This window comes from Python bivittatus, unplaced genomic scaffold, assembly GCF_059951505.1.
Source record: "Python bivittatus isolate LINGU-HERP-01145 unplaced genomic scaffold, Pbiv_v1 ctg000580_np1212, whole genome shotgun sequence".
In the NCBI taxonomy this organism is placed as follows: domain Eukaryota; kingdom Metazoa; phylum Chordata; class Lepidosauria; order Squamata; family Pythonidae; genus Python; species Python bivittatus.
In genome coordinates this window covers 21,209,561-21,228,447 of record NW_028277087.1, presented here as the reverse complement: position 1 = coordinate 21,228,447, position 18,887 = coordinate 21,209,561, and the positions used below count along the sequence as shown (strand labels likewise).

The 18,887-nt window shown below is 38.0% G+C and overlaps 1 protein-coding gene across 1 annotated transcript in view; it reads left to right on the top strand.

Annotated features, from left to right (window-relative positions):
* Positions 1-18,887, top strand: part of KCNH5 (potassium voltage-gated channel subfamily H member 5) — a 177,285-nt gene that overhangs the window by 44,481 nt on the left and 113,917 nt on the right. The window contains exons 5-6 of the mRNA XM_088149739.1: positions 1,439-1,554; positions 2,289-2,681. Coding sequence (XP_088005865.1) covers positions 1,439-1,554; positions 2,289-2,681 — 509 coding nt within the window. The remainder of the gene's footprint in view (positions 1-1,438; positions 1,555-2,288; positions 2,682-18,887) is intronic.

Here is an 18,887-nt window from a genome sequence, read left to right as displayed (position 1 = left end):
AACAGTTTGAGATGTAAGAAGACCTTTTTGTTAGCCAAAGTTAGCCATAAAAAAAGAGTTTATTATGAAAGCAAACATGGAAAGATTGATGTTAATTATTAAGAAGACAATCAACTTGCATGCTTCCTGAATTTACAGTTGAAGCTGAAGGAGTGAAGAGGGTAGACAGTTTTATATTCTTGGACTCTAGAATACATAAAGGTGGAAAGTATGGTGGAGAAGTAGAGATGAGATAATCCTACCCAATAGCCAATGACAAATTTAGGTAAGATAATGAAGGATTAGATCAGAACAGTAAAAGCAATGGACTTTCCAGTAGTAATGTACAGCTGTGGGAGCTGGACACTAACAAAAAGCATGAGAAAAAAAGATAGATGATGCTGAATTATGGATATAGAGACAGTTGCTACCATAACTGCAGGAAGAACCAATCAATCAGTTCTGGACTAAATGAAGGCAGACTGTTCCCTTGAGGTGATGATCAGCAAGGAATATCTCACATCTTGGGGCATGTGATCAAAGCAGATTATTGACTAGAAAAAAAATGATCATACTTGGCAAAGTTGGAAGGAATAGAAGGGGAAGACAATGGAAAAGGTGGATAGAGTGGATCAAAAAGATTGTTGTACACCACCCAGAGTCACTTTGGTGAGATGGGTGGCTATATAAATTTGATAGATAGATAGATAGATAGATAGATAGATAGATAGATAGATAGATAGATAGATAGATAGATAGATAGAGTACTGGAATGTCCTTGGAATGGTTACTGCTGGAGGCAGGTGAAAGTGGTAAGCATTTGTGTGGAGTCAAGCCTGAATGTGATGGAGTTTGGCTTACTAGATCCACTGGTAGATGAAGTTGTATGTTTATATTTTGTGCCTGGAGACCCATTGCAATTTTGAGATTTTTTAAGAATAAGTGTATTTTTTATCCTACCAACTCCTATTTATTGAAAGTGATTTGGGATGGCTGCATTTGTTATACATGTAGTCAAAGGATGAAGAAAGATTTTGCATATACTATCATGAACTGCTATTCAACAGAATTTTATTTGACAGGGATGTTGATCTCAACATTGCAGTTTTAATTGCTGAAGTTTACCAAATCTGCATTGTTAGAAGACTTTAGCATGTATACACACATTCAACTAGTTCTGCATTTCAATGATACCAAATCGTTCTGAGCCTAATCTGAACAATATTTGACAGCAACGTCTTTTGCCATTTCACAAATGTTTAAATTAATTTGTCACCAAATGGTAACCAACTATTTTATTGATAATTGACTATTATGGCCCTAAATATTCTGTGTTGAACTGTATGAATAATACTTGAATAACATCATTAACACTGTAAACTGTTGTGCCTTTTTGGCCCTAAATAATAGGTGAGTCATGATCATTCAGGGCCATAACATTTTTTTTTCCTTTCCTCAGGCTGGACAAAGTTTGCCCGTTTGACGCGAGCTCTGACAAACAGCCGGAGTGTTCTGCAGCAGCTGACTCCCATGAACAAAGCTGAGGTGATCCATAAGCACTCCCGATTAGCTGAAGTAAGTGTTTGTTGAAAGTTTGGTATTACCTTTTATGATTGTGGTATATAGGGCTGAAGGAAGGAGACAACGGAAGGTGAATGGGGAGAATGGAACAGGAATATCATAGAAGTAATCTTGTTCTGAACTATCATTCATTCACTTGGTTTATATAGCCACCCATTTCACAGAAGTGATTCTGTGCAGCTTATAAGAATTAAAACAGAAAAACCCACCATATATAATCCCTGGCACCCAAGGATAAACAATAACCCCACTCACCCAAAAAACACATCAATAAAAACATCTAACCACCTGACTCAAATGCCTTGGGAAAGGGTCTTCAATGCCTTGCAAAATACTAACAAGGTTGGGGCCATCTGAATCTCTGGGGGGACGCTGTTCCACAGGCAAGGGTGCCACTGAGAAGGTATGACTCTGGGGCCCAACAAGATGATATTGTTTGATAGAAGGGACCCAGAGCACGCCCTCTCTATCAGATCTGTTGGGGCAAGCAGAAACAATGGGAGAAAGGCAGCCACACAAATAGCCTGGCCCTATGCCAGGCCATGGAGCAATGGTGTTACATGGGCATAATGAGAAATCCCAAAAACTGCCTGCACCTCTGGAGCTGGATATGAGTAAATGTAGAATTATTTCAATTTAATTAACCTATAATTTGTTTTACCTATTCTGAGTTGCATAAGTTTGCTTGTCATTACATAGCTCTAATATCTGTGTCTCTTTTGTTGAAGGTTCTCCAGCTGGGTTCTGATATTCTTCCACAATACAAGCAAGAGGCCCCAAAGACTCCACCACATATAATTTTACACTACTGTGCTTTTAAGACTACTTGGGACTGGGTCATCTTAATTCTCACCTTCTACACAGCCATTATGGTTCCCTATAATGTCTCCTTCAAAACAAAGCAGAACAACATTGCATGGTTGGTCCTGGATAGCGTGGTAGACGTTATTTTTCTGGTGGACATAGTATTGAATTTTCATACTACATTTGTTGGACCTGGTGGAGAGGTAATATCTGATCCCAAACTCATCAGGATGAATTACCTGAAAACCTGGTTTGTGATAGACCTCTTGTCATGTTTACCTTATGACATCATCAATGCCTTTGAGAATGTAGATGAGGTAAGCAATATCAGTTTACTGTGAACTGTTTGATCATTGCTGTTGTAGTTTTCTTACATAATCAAATGTTGCTTAAGAATGTTTAGCCTTGAGAAATGACATCGCATGGAAGATCTTATAACACTCTAAGAATCTGATAAGATACCACAAAAAAAAAAAGCCATATCTTGTTTTCCAATGTCTCATAGTGTAGCACATTATCTTAAGTTGCAGCAAGAATGGCAGGCAACATTTCTTGGACCAGAGGCACATTGGAATCTTGAAAACATATGATTGACCCATTCAGAAATATGCTGCTGTGGGAAACTTTCATGTTTACAAAATAGCTGCCATGATGGGTAAGACCAGTCCCCAAAGACCCATTTGCTAGAAGAACTTGTCCACAGGATGTTTTCTACCATTCTGCTAGGGCCTTGGTGGGGCTAAAGGGATTTCTTCAAATAAAAATAATGCTAGAGGTTAATAATTTGCTTTGTGGAATGCTAGCTACTTATTTATTTATTTATATTCAATAAATAAATAAGATAAGGCAAAATAATCAGATAAGGCAAGAAAACTGGTGGACACTGTGTTGCCTGTTACAGGGAGTCATGCTGGCTGGGGAATTCTAGAACTGAAGTCCACATATCTTAAAGTTGCCAAGGTTGAGAAACACTGCCTTAAAGTATCTGAAAACTGCTGTTGCATCTTTTTTTAGCCCTCTCCTTGTTAGGCTAAACATATCTAGTTCCTTTAACTATTCTTCATAGGATTTAGCCTTCAAGCCCTTCACATCTCAGAGTTGCTTTTTATTTTAACCATAAACCATCCTAAATAATTTGGTGTTATCAGCAAACATGACCAGCTAATTACTAACTCCTGATTACAAATAATCAAGTTAAAAAACACCATTTTGAGAGCATAGTTTAATAAATAATAATTAATAATAATTATATATAATAATATATATTATAATTATTATTATTATTATTATTCATGGTCCATTTGCTCATTCCTAGCAGCTTTTTATCCATGGCTACCAAGTTTTTAGGAATCACTAGTGAGGGACTTCTAATGAAGATTGCTGTCTCTCATTTTAATCCATGGAATCTGAAGCTACTTTTTGCTGAGCAGACAGTTGGTCAGATTAATTCAATATGGTCTATACAAACATAAACCTGTTGCTCATAAACTCCCAGAGGCCCCACCCTATTTATACAGTCCCTGAAACACCTCGAGATTCATAACTGAAATTTGGTGGGCAATTGCCAGATGCTGATGGCATGATTTTTCACACACATAATAAAACATCCAAATATTTCATTTCTACCCGACAATACAGGGGTGACTCCTATCATCACTATGCTGTTATTGCTCCTGGAAACAACAGCATTTATTTGGGTATGTGCCAAAATCTGCAAGATGGCAGATACAGAGTCATGTCCCCAGCCCCGCACCTTCTGAATTTATTTAAAGGGTGGGGCTTTAATCACCCACCATCTTGCAGATTTTGACCAATCCCCCTTCAGACACTGTTGCTTGGAGGCCTAAACAGTTTTTGCTTCTTTTAATAACAAAAAAATTGCCCACCCCTTAACTATGCCATTGGTCAATGTCATTTCAAGATCTTACACAGAGGTATTTCTGCCTGCAAACCTCAAGGTTGCTTTCAATATATATAGGTAACAAAAAGTACATTAAAGTTTGAAAACTGCATTGAAAATCATCCCACATTGTAAAATTATATTTGAAACCATTAAGAAAATAGCAGTTGAGAGCAGGCAAACTTGAATCTAATTATCTAATACAAACCATTCAGCTGTCTAAAGAGCTGGATGAATGATTATGTTTTTGCTTTCAGAGAGGCATTTAATACATGAAGAAAAAGAAGTAAAGATTGTATGAAGAATGTGGATAGATAATTTTTCTTATTTTGTAATACTAAGATGAAATTGGTGAATTACTTATTAATTAATTCAGTTCATGTGCCAAAATGTGGTGAGAATGGCCTGCGTCATGAAGGTCTTTAAATGGCAATATTGGACAAAGCCAGTGACTACTAAGCCATCATTTATATGTGCCAGGGCTTGTACCCTGACTGTCTCTACATATTTTGGGCTATAGCACTATCAATCCTAGCCAACATGGCCAGTCTAAATATCTGGAGGTTGTCTAGTTTTCTTCAAGTTGGGTGGCCTCAACAAAGCCAATTAATCAAGGACCTAGGAAACGTGTTTTTTCTGTGGATACCTCTATCTTATGGAACATCCTCACCTGGCCATCCAGCAGGCCCCCACCCTTCTAGCTTTCTGGAAGGTCATAAAGACCTGGTTCTTAACCCAGGCACTGGGGTACAGTGATGGAAGCCTGTGGATGGTTGTTGGAGTATCTCTGGGAGGATGATTGAAGCACTAGGATTTTAGTTTTTGTTTTTATGGTTGTGAGCAGACCAGAGTTGTGCTCTAAGATGGGCAGCCATACAAATCTTTTAAATAAAGAAATAAAGAAATCCCCCCCCTCCCCCTCCTCCTCCTTTGGAAATTTGTATGTTTAAAGTTACTGTGCATATATGTGTGTGCGTGCATACACCCACGCAAAGCAAATAATTAGCCTATAAAATCTAATCATGACAATACTAGCAAAAACTTTAATAATCCTATGGATTAACATCAAATACATAAACCTGATGCATGAAGAAGTAAGAAGAGAGACAGCAAATATAAAATAAGGATTTTTTTTTTCCCTTTCTAAGCAAAGAACCACAATATTCCAGTTGGCTTTAATTCATCTATTTAAAAAATGTTCCATTTTGTTATGTCCACTCATGGGGACCATTTTAAAATTTGGTTAATGACAGTCCCACTGCTCTGAACCAGCGCTATGGATAGCAGGATACAAGGAGCCTGACAGACTTCTTTGACCCTGCAGTTAAGAAGCTTTCCTCTTACCAAAGCTGAGCAGTTTTAAAATTTCAAAGCAAGTATCTGATGTTCTGTGACAACATCCAAAATGTGCATTAGTTTTGTGCAAAGCAACACAATCTGTGGTAAAAACTGCACAGTGTTTATTTAGCAAACGATTCAGTTCTAGAATTGATGTATACAGACACACACATGCCCAAACCCACAGAAATATAAATAGGTTTTAAAAAAGCAGAAAAGAATGTGGAATCCACAGTTCAGTGCTGTAATGCAATTCTGTTGAGATGAATCAAGGAAATAGGAAGTTATTTCAAGAGCGTTGTTTTAGAGGTTCATATATCTTGTCACTTATACCACCATCTTGTAATCTTAACTATTGCTTTTGGAGCTCTCCATAAATTACCCCAGATCTTGAGAAGATCGTAAACCTTGTCAGATTTTGGCTCTCTCTTTCTGAGATATCGTGAGACCTTGTGTGAGAAAGCTGAAATCTTATGAAATTACGTGAGGGTTTTAGCATTCTCACACACAGGCTTATGTAATCTTATGCAAAAGGACTGAAACGCGGTGAGATCTCACAATGGTGAGATTTTGTGATTTCGTGAGATTTTGGTGATCTTGTAAGATTTTTTACTCTTTTTATTTTTTTTTAATTTAATATTTTAAATTAAAAATATTTTATACCAAGTTTGGAGGGGTGTAATTGATGCGATTGGACATTATGTTGTCAAACTCTGTATTAGACTATACATAATCCAATGTACGGTGCATCTCAAGAGAGCTAATGTAGGGGCCTCTATCTAATTATCTACATATACACATCTCTTTCACTCACTAGGTACTGTTTTCGTTTTCATTATTTCCATCCTTTTCTGCAGGAAGGAAAAATCATTTCCTAACTTTTCATTCATGCCTTTATTTATTTATTGTATTACTCTTTTACATTACCCATGGACTAAAATTCTCTGACTGGTTTGCAGAAACGTGATTCTGTTCTAAAACTATCAGAATAAGGGCCAAATTAGAAAGCAAATGCTTAAATTTCCCCATTTTGCAGCTTAGAACAGCAGGAGTATTAACCTTCACTGTCCTACAACAAAGATGGTGAAACAGGCCACAGAAAAGAGGCATTCAGTCCCCAAATTTTGTTTCAACAAGTTTTAGTTCAGGTCTGGTTGACACAAGCTTGTCATCTCTCATCTTTAACATTCTAGCCGTATATAGATTTAATAACTATGTCTACTTATCTCATAGGGTTGTTGTAACAGGAGTATTATGTATTCTGTCTGCTGCCCATGAGTTCTGCTACCTTGGGATATGACATGGATACTTTTAATTTAATAATTCTTTTCTAAAAAAGCTCAAGGAAAATTGTTCAGTTGTTAAATAGATATTTTATTTCCTGTTAGTGTTTAATTGATAGAAGAACTGTAACTTAATATTTTTATCTAATTGTCCCAGCATTTTACCAAATTTCAGACAGATTACTGAAACGGTTTAAACATCCTCTGCTAATCAGTTCATTTTGGCTTTTGCTTTCTTAATAGTAGCTTTATAATTCAATGATTGCTCTGAGTTTATTCATATACCAAATTTTGAAGTCTAAGATAGGTGTTTGACTATATAGACTATAGCATTTAAAGGGAGAATATTATATTTTTATTATTTATGAGATAGCTTTACCTCTGCATTTATAATGATAAAAGATCCAATTTTTTGCAAATCTGATTTCTTTTTCTTCTTCTTTGGTGATGCATTTATGCTTTCTTTGTTTTGTCCAAGAGGGCTACCTTATAGATGAATAATTATTTTCATGGCCTGAATTAGATAAGGCAAATATATCTTCAGGGACTCTGATATCTGTTGTTGATTTGATGGATAAGTTCACAGCTCAGTTCATTTCTTCAGTAGATGATGAAAGTATAACTTTTCCTGTGTGCGTTAGGACAAGTGTTACAAATGGACGCTAACACAATTAGCTTTGAAGTACTATCATTCACTGTAATTTACTGAAAAATGTTGCTTCTCCTAAAGGCTTTAAGCAAGAAGTTTATCAGCATTGATCACAGCGTGCTTCAGAAAATGGAGATGAATTGGTGACAGTAATAGTTGTGTAACTAAAGTGTTATGTAATAAAACCTGCCTCCTTTTAGACTTAAGACCACTTTTGCATTGTTTAAAAAAACAGGAGCAGCATTCCAGGAAGATGATATTAAAGGGCACAGATTTCCAGGAACTGTGCTTATGCAAATATCTATGTTTTGATGCAAATTAGAAAGCATTACTGTAATTTAAAGTAAGTATGTCTGCTCCATCTGCACTCCAGACTTTAGCTATTGATGCACAAGCTCAAGACCAGCTTCTCTCTGGTCTCTCAGCTTCTTATGTCTCTCTGTATCTCAAATTGTTCTTTACTACCATACCCAATGTGGTATAGTGGTTACAAGGTTGTATCGGAACTGGGGAGAATCAGATTCATGTCTGTCCTCAACCATGGAAAGATAATGGATGACTTTGAGCCAGTCACTGTCTGCCCAAGTTACCTCACATGGTTGTTGTGAGAATAAAATACAGGTTGACCCTTGTGTAAGCTGCCTTTGGTTCCTGGAGAAAAGACAGGATGTAAATCAAACACACAAATTAATAAAATAATAAATAGAGGAGAATCTTCTGACATCCCTTCAAACAGGGGAGTTTCCTCAGTAAAATAGTATATGGACACCCTATTCACTTAGCTATATGTGACTTTCTTACCAAGCTTAACAATTAGCAGTAAAGCATGGGAATTATTTATGTAATATCATGTTGGAGGGAACAATGATGTACCTGTTGCTATTTCTACTTCTACACAATTTAACAGAGGCAGACAGTGTGTCATATTGCCAAGGAGGACTAGCTGATTAGATGTCAGTGTGAGTGACAGCCATTGACATGAAGTAAGTTATTTTTGTAGTGTCTTGAGACAACATTGCCTAAGATTATCCTCATTACCAGTCATTCTAGTAGTATGATTGGTTGTGGATGACAGAATCATAAGGATTCTGATGATACAAATTTCATCATAAGGGATTTTATGGTTCATTTTTCCATAGCACTTCAATAATAATGCCAGTGTGTATTGCCAATGGCCTACCTGATCTGGTCAGGCCTTGTAACATGTGGAAACTAAATGCTGTCTTTTGGTGAGAGAACTCCTAGGTGATTTGAGGCCTGTCAAGAACATAAATCCTGTCAAGATTTATACATCTCTGGTGTCATCCTGATGATAGAGATGTCAGAGGAATTTGATCTTTGCCCATTTTTATACAACTAATGAGCAGATTAGAATTAGAATTAGAATTATTTCTGACCAGTTTTCCACATTTCCCATTACAGTTCCCATAATGAATATTTAAACACTGATTATGAAAGAGAAAAAAAGTTTTAAACATATCCAATTCAGTGTATTTGAAGCGCGTTCTTGGGTAGATTTGCAGAAATAATCCATAGACATGGGATGGAACGGAATGATGGACGAACTCATGCAAAAGTGACAACTGAAAATAAATGGATATGCTAGCTGCTGCCAAGCGGGTTAGAAGGGGAAACCTACCCTATAACAAAGCTGCATGATGTCGTATGAATTCTTAGATACGGCAGTTGAGAGAAGGAATATATCATGGGCTACCTTCTTCATGACAGGCATGAAATATATAACCCAGCTGTCAATGATTAAATGCTGGAATGTTATGTACAAAGGAAGGCAGGGCTTCTGTTCCTTTCATTGTGGATCATAGTACACCACTGGTTACGCTAGGTAAGAATTTCCTTTACCAGGAATGCACAGCCTGAAGTCCTAGGGCTGCACATGGTTCTCTGAAGCTTTAAGTGCAGCTCTGTATGCTGCCAAACTAAATTTTACATTTTACATTTTACATTTTACATTTTACATTTTACATTTTACATTTTACATTTTACATTATTACTAAATAATAGCTGAACAAATACATTATCAAATGTAGTCATATATAAAAATATTTGTAGTCATATATAAAAATGTAGTCATATATAAAATATTTAATGAAATAAATATTTCATTATTTATTTCAAATATGAAATAAAAATATTTCATCCGTGTAATTTCATTTTAATTAAGCTTACATTTAAAATAGATTTATTCCATTTCCTGGCTCTGCCCACTTTCTGGAGTGTGACCCAGGGCATGAAAACAAAAGCCAAGTGTGACCATCAGTTCTCAAAACATTGCATACTTCTGACTTACATTAACTGGTGCAGCTCTCCAGGTTTTCAGATTGAGATGGTCCTTGCTTTTACTGATCCATGAGGATGCTTGGAATATATCCTAGGACCCACAAGTAGAGCAATGACCCTTCTCTAATAGAGTCAACAAGGTGAGCAATGACTCTTCTTCAATAGGAACAGAGGAAGACACCATATACCAAGCCAGACCATTGATTCTTTCAACTTATCATTGCATTCAAGAGTGGTGAACACGTTGCCTTGTCAAGCAGCTGTTTTTCTTAGCTTGTTTTGGAAGTACCAGGGGCTAAAACTGGGCCTTCTTTTGCATGTAAAATGGGTGTTCTGTGGAGGTGAAAGAGTTGATTAGAACTAAAAAGATGACTTATAGGTCCCCTAGTCCAGCTGTTGGCTCAGTTCAAGGTTCACTAGAGCATCTCTGATATTCCTTCCTATAATTTCAGCCAGACACGCCTTTGTTTCTGCAGGTGCGACTTCCTCAGTTTTATCTGATACTTACACCTGCTCTCTCTTCCTCTGCATCTGATCATCCTGAGATTGGATCTCTTATTTCTTGAAATTCTAGAGCAGAGTGGAAATTCCTAATGATTTGATAATAGTGACCCTTAATTCAAAAGAAGCAAGTGTTCCATTTTTATTTGGCTCTTGTATCACTGGATGCACAGGAGGGGATAATCAAAGAATGCAAATATCTTTTAAAGATGTGATATTGTATACATTCTGAGATGTGCCAGCAGTGAAGAAAAAATATCATTTGCCCAGGCTGCTCTTTTGTTGTTGTTGTTCAGTTGTTAAGTCGTGTCCGACTCTTCATGACCCCATGAACCATATTGCGCCAAGTCTTCCTGTCCTTCACTGCCTCCCTGAGTTTGCTCATTTTCATGCTCATTGCTTCAGTGATGCTATCTAACCATCTCATCCTCTGCTGTCCTCTTCTCCTTTTGCCTTCAATCTTTCCCAGTATCAGGGTCTTTTCCAAAGAGTCCTCTCTTCGCATTAGGTGACCAAAGTATCTGAGCTTGAGCTTCATTATCAATCCTTCCAATGAGCAATCAGGGTTGATTTCCTTTAAGATTGACTGGTTTGACCTCCTAGCAGTCCAGGGGACTCTTAAGAGTCTTCTCCAGCACCACAATTCAAAGGCATCAATTCTTCGGCGCTCAGCCTTCTTTATGGTCCAGCTCTCACAGCCATACATTACTACTGGAAAAACCATAGCTTTGACTATGCGGATCTTTGTCGGCAAGGTGATGTCTCTGCTTTTTAATATACTGTCTAGGTTTGCCATAGCTTTCCTCCCAAGGAGCAAGCATCTTTTAATTTCATGGCTGCAGTCTCTGTCTGCGGTGATCTTGGAGCCCAAATAAATGAAGTCTGTTACTGCTTCCATTTCTACCCCTTCTATTTGCCAGGAATTGATGGGTCCAGATGCCATGATCTTAGTTTTTTTAATGTTGAGTTTCAAGCCGGCTTTTGTACTCTCCTCTTTCATCTTCATCAAGAGGCTCTTTAGTTCTTCTTCACTTTCTGCCATTAGGGTGGTATCGTCTGCATATCTGAGGTTATTGATGATTCTCCCTGCAATCTTAATTCCGGCTTGTGATTCTTCCAGCCTGGCATTTCTCATGATGTACTCTGCATATAGGTTAAATAAGCAGGGTGACAGTATACAGCCTTGTCGTACTCCTTTCCCTATTTTGAACCAATCGGGTGTTCCGTGACCGGTTCTAACTGTTGCTTCTTGGCCCGCATACAGATTTCTCAGGAGACAGGTAAGATGGTCTGGTACCCCCAACTCTTTAAGAATTTGCCACAGTTTGTTGTGATCCACACAATCGAAGGCTTTTGCATAGTCAATGAAGCAGAAGTAGATGTTTTTCTTGAACTCTTGTGCTTTCTCCATGATCCAGCGAATGTTGGCGATTTGATCTCTAGTTCCTCTGCCTCTTCGAAACCCAGCTTGTACATCCAGTAGTTCTTGGTTCACGTACTGCTGAAGCCTAGCTTGTAGGATTTTGAGCATAACCTTGCTAGCATGTGAAATGAGTGCAATTGTGCGATAGTTTGAGCATTTTTTGGCATTGCCCTTCTTTGGAATTGGAATGTAAACTGACCTTTTCCAATCCCGTGGCCACTGTTGTGTTTTCCAAACTTGCTGGCAGCAAGCATAATCTTTTAGTATTTTAAATAACTCAGCTGGAATCCTGTCATCTCCACTAGCTTTGTTGTTAGCAATGCTTCCTAAGGCCCACTTGACTTCACTCTCTAGGATGTCTGGCTCAAGGTCAGTGACCACACCAGCATGGATATCAGGGACATTAAGATCTTTCTTGTATAGTTCTTCTCTGTATTCTTGCCACCTCTTCTTAATCTCTACTGCTTCTGTTAGGTCCCTGCCTTTTTTGTCCTTTATCATGCCCATCTTTGCACTAAACGTTCTTTTGATATCTCCAATTTTCTTGAAGAGATCTCTAGTCTTCCCCATTCTATTGTTTTCCTCAATTTCTTTGCATTGTTCATTTAAGAAGGCCTTCTTATCTCTCCTTGCTATTCTCTGGAAATCTGCATTCAGTTGCTTATATCTTTCCCTTTCACCCTTGCTTTTCACATTCCTTCTTTCCACAGCTATTTGTAATGCCTCATCAGACAGCCATTTTGCTTTCTTGCATTTCTTTTTCCTTGGGATGGTTTTAGTTGCTGCCTCCTGTGCAATGTTACAGACCTCTGTCCATAGTTCTTCAGGCACTCTGTCTACCAAATCTAATCCTCTAAATCTATTCATCACCTTCACTGTGTACTCACAAGGAATATGATCTAAGTCATACCTGAGTGGTCTAGTGGTTTTCCCTACATTCTTCAATTTAAGCCTAAATTTTGCAATAAGAAGCCCATGATCTGAGCCACAGTCAGCTCCTGGTCTTGTTTTTGCTGTCTGTATAGAGCTTCTCCATCTTTGGCTGCAAAGTATATAATCAATCTGGTTTCGGTATTGACCATCTGGTGATGTCCATGTGTAGAGTCGTCTCTTGTGTTGTTGGAAAAGAGTGTTTGCTATGACTAGCTTGTTCTCTTGAGAGAACTCTATTAGCCTTTGCCCTGCTTCATTTTGTGCTCCAAGGCCAAACTTGCCTGTCATTCCGATTACTCCTTGACTTCCTACTTTAGCATTCCAATCCCCTATGATGAAAAGGACATCTTTTTTTGGTGCTAGTTCTAGAAGGTGTTGTAGGTCTTCATAGAACCGGTCACCTTCAGCTTCTTCAGCATCAGTGGTTGGGGCATAGACTTGGATTACTGTGATGTTGAATGGTTTGCCTTGGATACACACTGAGATCATTCTGTCGTTTTTGAGGTTGTACCCCATTACTGCCTTTCCCACTCTCTTATTGACTATGAGGGCTACTCCATTTCTTCTAAGGGTTTCTTGGCCACAGTAGTAGATATAATGGTCACCCGAATTAAATTCACCCATTCCCGTCCATTTCAATTCGCTGATTCCCAAGATGTCGACGTTCAATCTTGTCATCTCATGTTTGACCACATCCAGCTTCCCTTGGTTCATAGATCTTACATTCCAGGTACCTATACAATATTGTTCTTTACAGCATCGGACCTTCTTTTCACTTCCAGATACATCCACAGCTGAACGTCCTTTTGGCTTTGGCCCAGCCGCTTCACTCTTTCTGGAGCTACTTGGAATTGCCCTCCGCTCTTCCCCAGTAACATATTGGACACCTTCCGACCTGAGGGGCTCATCTTCCGGCGTCATATCTTTTAGCCTTTTAACATTGTCCATGGGGTTTTCTTGGCAAGGATACTGGAGTGGGTTGCCATTGCCTTCTCCAGTGGACCACATTTTGTCAGAACTCTCTGTCATGACCTGTCCGTCTTGGGTGGCCCTGCACGGTATAGCTCATGGCTTCACTGAGTTACACAAGCCCCTTCGCCACGACAAGGCAGTGATCCATGAAGGGGGGCTGCTCTTTGTTAATCCCCAAAAGAGAGTTTGTGAGCGGTGAGTGGAGGTAGCCCAAGGATAAAATAAGTCTGAAGCTTTTGTTTACAATAACTCAGTTTGTGCAACATTTATAACTGATCATTTAGGCTAGAGGATATTGAATTTTAATTACCCTACTCAGGCATTCACCTCCCCATATATATATATATATATATATATATATATATATATGAATGAAACAGATGTTGAATTCATGTTATTTAAATTCATGTGATCTGTGGGAGACACCCTAAATAATCCCAGGTCTAATTGAAGACTAGTTCTGTCTCTGAAGCTATAGAGGGGAATATTTCTGACTGGTATTTTGGGGAGAGGGGAGAAGGAGAAAAAAAGAAAGGAATTTTGCTCAGGAAATAAAGTAATCGTTTTTGATGCAGCCTTAGAAGAATGCTGAGAGCAAACATGCTGATTTGTAACATTTGTTTTTGCACACAACAGGGAATTGATGGGGAGAATAGCATAAAGCTTGGATCATCTCTGGGATGGTAATCAAAACACAGCCTGAGAGATAAAGAAGGAGGCAGGGACTAATCTAAGTTTTAAAATGCATGTAGGGATTTGATGAATGATAGAGGTGGCATCTCTGGAAGTGATTGGATGAGATGCCCCAATGTGTCTGTATTATGGACAGGGGTTCCCCTTCTGCCATTGGCTCTGCTTTCTGGACTCTAACTGCCATTGGCTGAATCTTAATAGTCTGACATGGATAGGACCTGGAAAAGAAGAAGGATTGAATGTAAAAACATAATAACTGAAAAGGAACAGGCAGAGAGAACGCTAAAGGGACAACAGGCCCAGGATGGTGGAATAGAACACAAAATGGGAAAACAGCAAGATGAGACAGCCAGAGTCTGTGTTTGAAAATGTTAAATTCAAAAAAGGAACAATGAAGGGAGGAAATGAGATGGTTGAAGTGATAATAGCACTCGTTTACAAAGTGGGTTAAAATATGTTATGAACAATTCACACATCTGCAGTTGTAACACAATAGGAGAACATGGATAGCAATTAAAGGTTCAGTACCTTGGACAGATAAGCTTTAAAAACAGATGGCTTTATTCATATAAAAGATCGCCATTTGTGCATTGTTGCAATATGCCCTCCCTGAGATTTGCTGAACATTTTGAACATATAATTTATATGGCAGTCTATAGAGGAAAATGTGTATATGTTGTTTACTGTATATATAGTCTCCTTTGAGTCTAGCTTTACTCCTGATGACTTCATGGATATAGCCACATAGATATTTTGGCAATGTATGGAAGTGGTTTACCATTGTCTTCACTGGGAATTTTTTTGACTTCATACCCCTTGTTTACTCTGACAGTTTCTTATCAAAACACTGATTGGCTTTGCAGACTGAGTTACAGATGCAAATATATAGACTATAAACAGATGTGTAACTGTTCTTTTTTTTAGTTTTTTTCATACAGATGTAGAATTCTAAGTAGGTGACTTAAAGGTCATCTAGTTCAGTCCTCTGCTCAGTTATGATTCACTGCAGCATCTCTGACTGATCACCATCCAACTTCTATTTTAAGACTATTAGTGAAGGAGAACCTACCACTTCATGTGACAGCCTGTTCCACTGGCTGATAGCTCGTACTGTTAGAAAGTTCCTCCTGATATCTAGTCTGAACCTCCTTCCTTGTAGCTTTTACTCATTGGTTCTGGTCCTGCCCTCTCAGGCAATAGTGAATAAATGCACTCTCTCTTCTATGACAAAGCTCTTCAGTTATTTGAAGACTCTTATCATATCTCCCCTCTTTTGTAGGCTTAAATATACCCAGATCCTTTAACTATTCCTCAAAAGCTTCAGTTTCCAGATCCTTCACCATCTGAATAGCTGTCCTCTGAACTTGCAACAGTTTATCATGGTCCATTTTGAACAGTGGTGCCCAAAACTCGACATGGTACCCCAGGGTTTAACCAAGACAAAGTAGAGTAGAACAATTGATTCCTATGATCTGGACTCTATGCATCTATTAAAGGCAGGATAGTATTTGCCATTTTTTATTTTGTAGATATTTTTTATCTACTGTATAAACTGGTTTTGGACTGGACAGTTGTTCAAATAGAGGACTGCCCTCTGTTAACCAGGACAGATGGCATTGTGATCATATATGATCATACATGATCACATCTCCTAAAATTGAACCATTTCAGGATATAGACAGCAGCTAACCTCTTGTGAATAAACGCTCATCCTCCTATGTGCTGTTCTACCTCTAAAACCAACACATTAAGAAGACCAAGATAGATCATGTTCCTTTTAATTTTTCAGGGGGCTGAATTGTTTTAAAATGTCAGGAACAATCTGTTTTGCTGATCTAGGGTCTGTGGTCTCACACATCTAGAGGTTGTAGAAGACTGTTATGGATTAAGAGGATGCTATTTTTTGCTACCCGGCCATTCCAATTTTACTGAGAATAATAAACCTGGGGTATATTGTTTTGAGAGATGGTGATTAGTCACCAGTCAGCTTCTGTAACAGAAAGTGGACTTGAACTTCAGTCTCCCAGGTTCTGATCCAACACCTTAACCATTATACTGCTCAGGTCTCTCTACACTTCTATAGGAATCAGTTGACTCTTACCAAGTCTTGTAGCTGAAAGTAAATTCTGACTGTGAGTGGAAAGAATGTTCATTTTTAGCTAGGGTGAAATTTGGCTTTTTAAAGCAAAAACAACATTTTGCACTATCACTGGCTTTTACAAGTATATATGATAAATGCAGAACCATTTATCCTGAAAAGTATTCTGTGTACAAGGGGAAGGAATCCTCAAAAATATATACTGCTAACATTAACATATTAAGAGAAGGATTAAAGAGTTCATAGCAGTTTTGGGACTAAGCTTTTTATAAGTAGCTCATCTTGAAATCTCTTTCTCTCCCTCTCTTTCTGGATTCATGTCCTTGCACAATTCTCACCAACGTATGCTTCATGATGTGGTTTACATTACATGATTTTCAGTGATTATCTATTAGAAATCTTCTTGTTAAAAGGGGGAAGCCAAGGATTCCCTCCTTAAGAATCACCCATCAGAAATAGAGTATCCACATGCCCTATTTTTCTGAGGACAATTCTCTATTTGAAGATATCTTCTATTTCAGATGTAGGCAACCAGGTGTGCTCCAGACGTTTTGGACCACAACTCACACAATCCTTTGCCATTAACTATGTTGCTGGAAGCTAATAAGAGTTGACATGCAGAACCTTTGGAATACCCAATGTTGTCTATCCTTGCTCTATTTGAACAGCTCATTCTAGTTAATAAATAAAGGAGCAGAACAAGCAAGGAGGGTGAGAGCCTGAAGTTTTCCACAAAGTATCTGCACCTGGGCAGTAGAGTGAGCAGGCAGTATACAAATCAACTGATCACAATATTTTAGTCCTGGTTGTGGGATGTATTTTTTTCCCCATTTAAATTATAATAATAATTTTTAAAATTTCAGCTCAACCTAACAGCATAAACAAAGTTTATATAAATGTGTGCTTTTTTGTTCACTTCATTGCTTATGTGTTTCCTCTTTTTTTTCTTTATGAATAGAAGGCCGCCTTAATCTCAAATTCTTCTTCTACAATGATAGCCTCTTTTATGTACATTCCTTGATGAAGTATCAAGATTCCTCATTAGGCAGGATGCATCCCTGTGGACTCTAGTGGCTAAACCCTATTTTAATATATTAGGACAAGTAACTTCAAAATGAGCATGCTGCCATCCAGAGCCTCTGTGAGGACAAAACCTGCATGTTCCAGACCCCCTAAGACTATAAATTCTTCTGGCCCTGCACTGAATAAAGGTGAATATTTTGTAGCTTGATAATATAATTACCCAACATTTTGATTAGACTGATTTGATAATGATGCATGGAAAATGACAATTTAAACCTGGCAAGGAAAGCCCTCAGAAACTATTCAGAAACTTTAAAAGGAAGTCAATAGAAGGTTAATTACTCTAAACTTACACTTCACTAACGTTAGGGATACTTAAGAAAGAAAAAACTTCTTATATACTCTGTTTGAAGGATATGAGGGGAAGGAAGAAATGGCTTTGATGTAATTCTTCATAACAGTGAGTTTTCTAATCCTAGGAAGCATTACTCTAACACTATATGTATAAACCATGACATGGTATGCAGAAGGAGAAACGCAACACCTTGTCCACCAAAAGAGGGGAACAGATTTTGTTTTTTGGGGTTCTTGGTGTTGGTTAAGCTTGCTTTTTTCTTGCAGACATTTCATTACCAGACTACAAAAAGAAAACCAAGAACCCCACAATTCAACCCTGAGCTATATGGATTGCAACAGATTTTATTTTGGCAGGTTTTCTTGTGCAATATAACGTACTCAGAACCTACCCCATACATTTTCATACATTTTCTCAATAACAGCAGCAGAAATACTCCACTGAGGTCAAAGTGCTTAGTTTCTGTTAATTCAATATGAATAAGCAAAGGGGAGGGGGTAGACCTTCTCTCATTTCCAAAACTGGCTTTCATCTACTATTATATGCCTAACCTCTGCACTCATTTTTCTGAAACTCTGAACTTTACTTATTTGAGGCATCCATAGGATATAATTGTTTTTCATAAAGCAGCTGTCTCAAAAGAGAGGGAGAAATAAATTAGAACATTAATGACTCCCTCCGTATAACCCCCCCCCCCATTCTTTTCAAAAAGAATACATGCTGCTCATAAAAATGCAGGTAAATGGATGATAATGATGGTAAGCATTTTTAAAACCAAATGTAGTGCCTTGCTCATGAAAAAAGATGCCCCCAAGTTTTGCTACAAAATAGTAAGGTGAACTAAGTTAGTTCCACATGGTGCAAATTTGTGAAGCCTTCTCAATCCAGGTAGCGAACAGAGTAAACAAAGACTTTTTTAAAAACAAGCTTGAATCTTTTGTGTCAAGAGCAGGTAACCTTTGTGTCAGTGGTAACCAAGATGTTGCTGAATGGCATTATCCAGCATTCATCATTATTGACCAGGCTTGCTGTGACTAGCAGAAGTTGTAATTCAGTA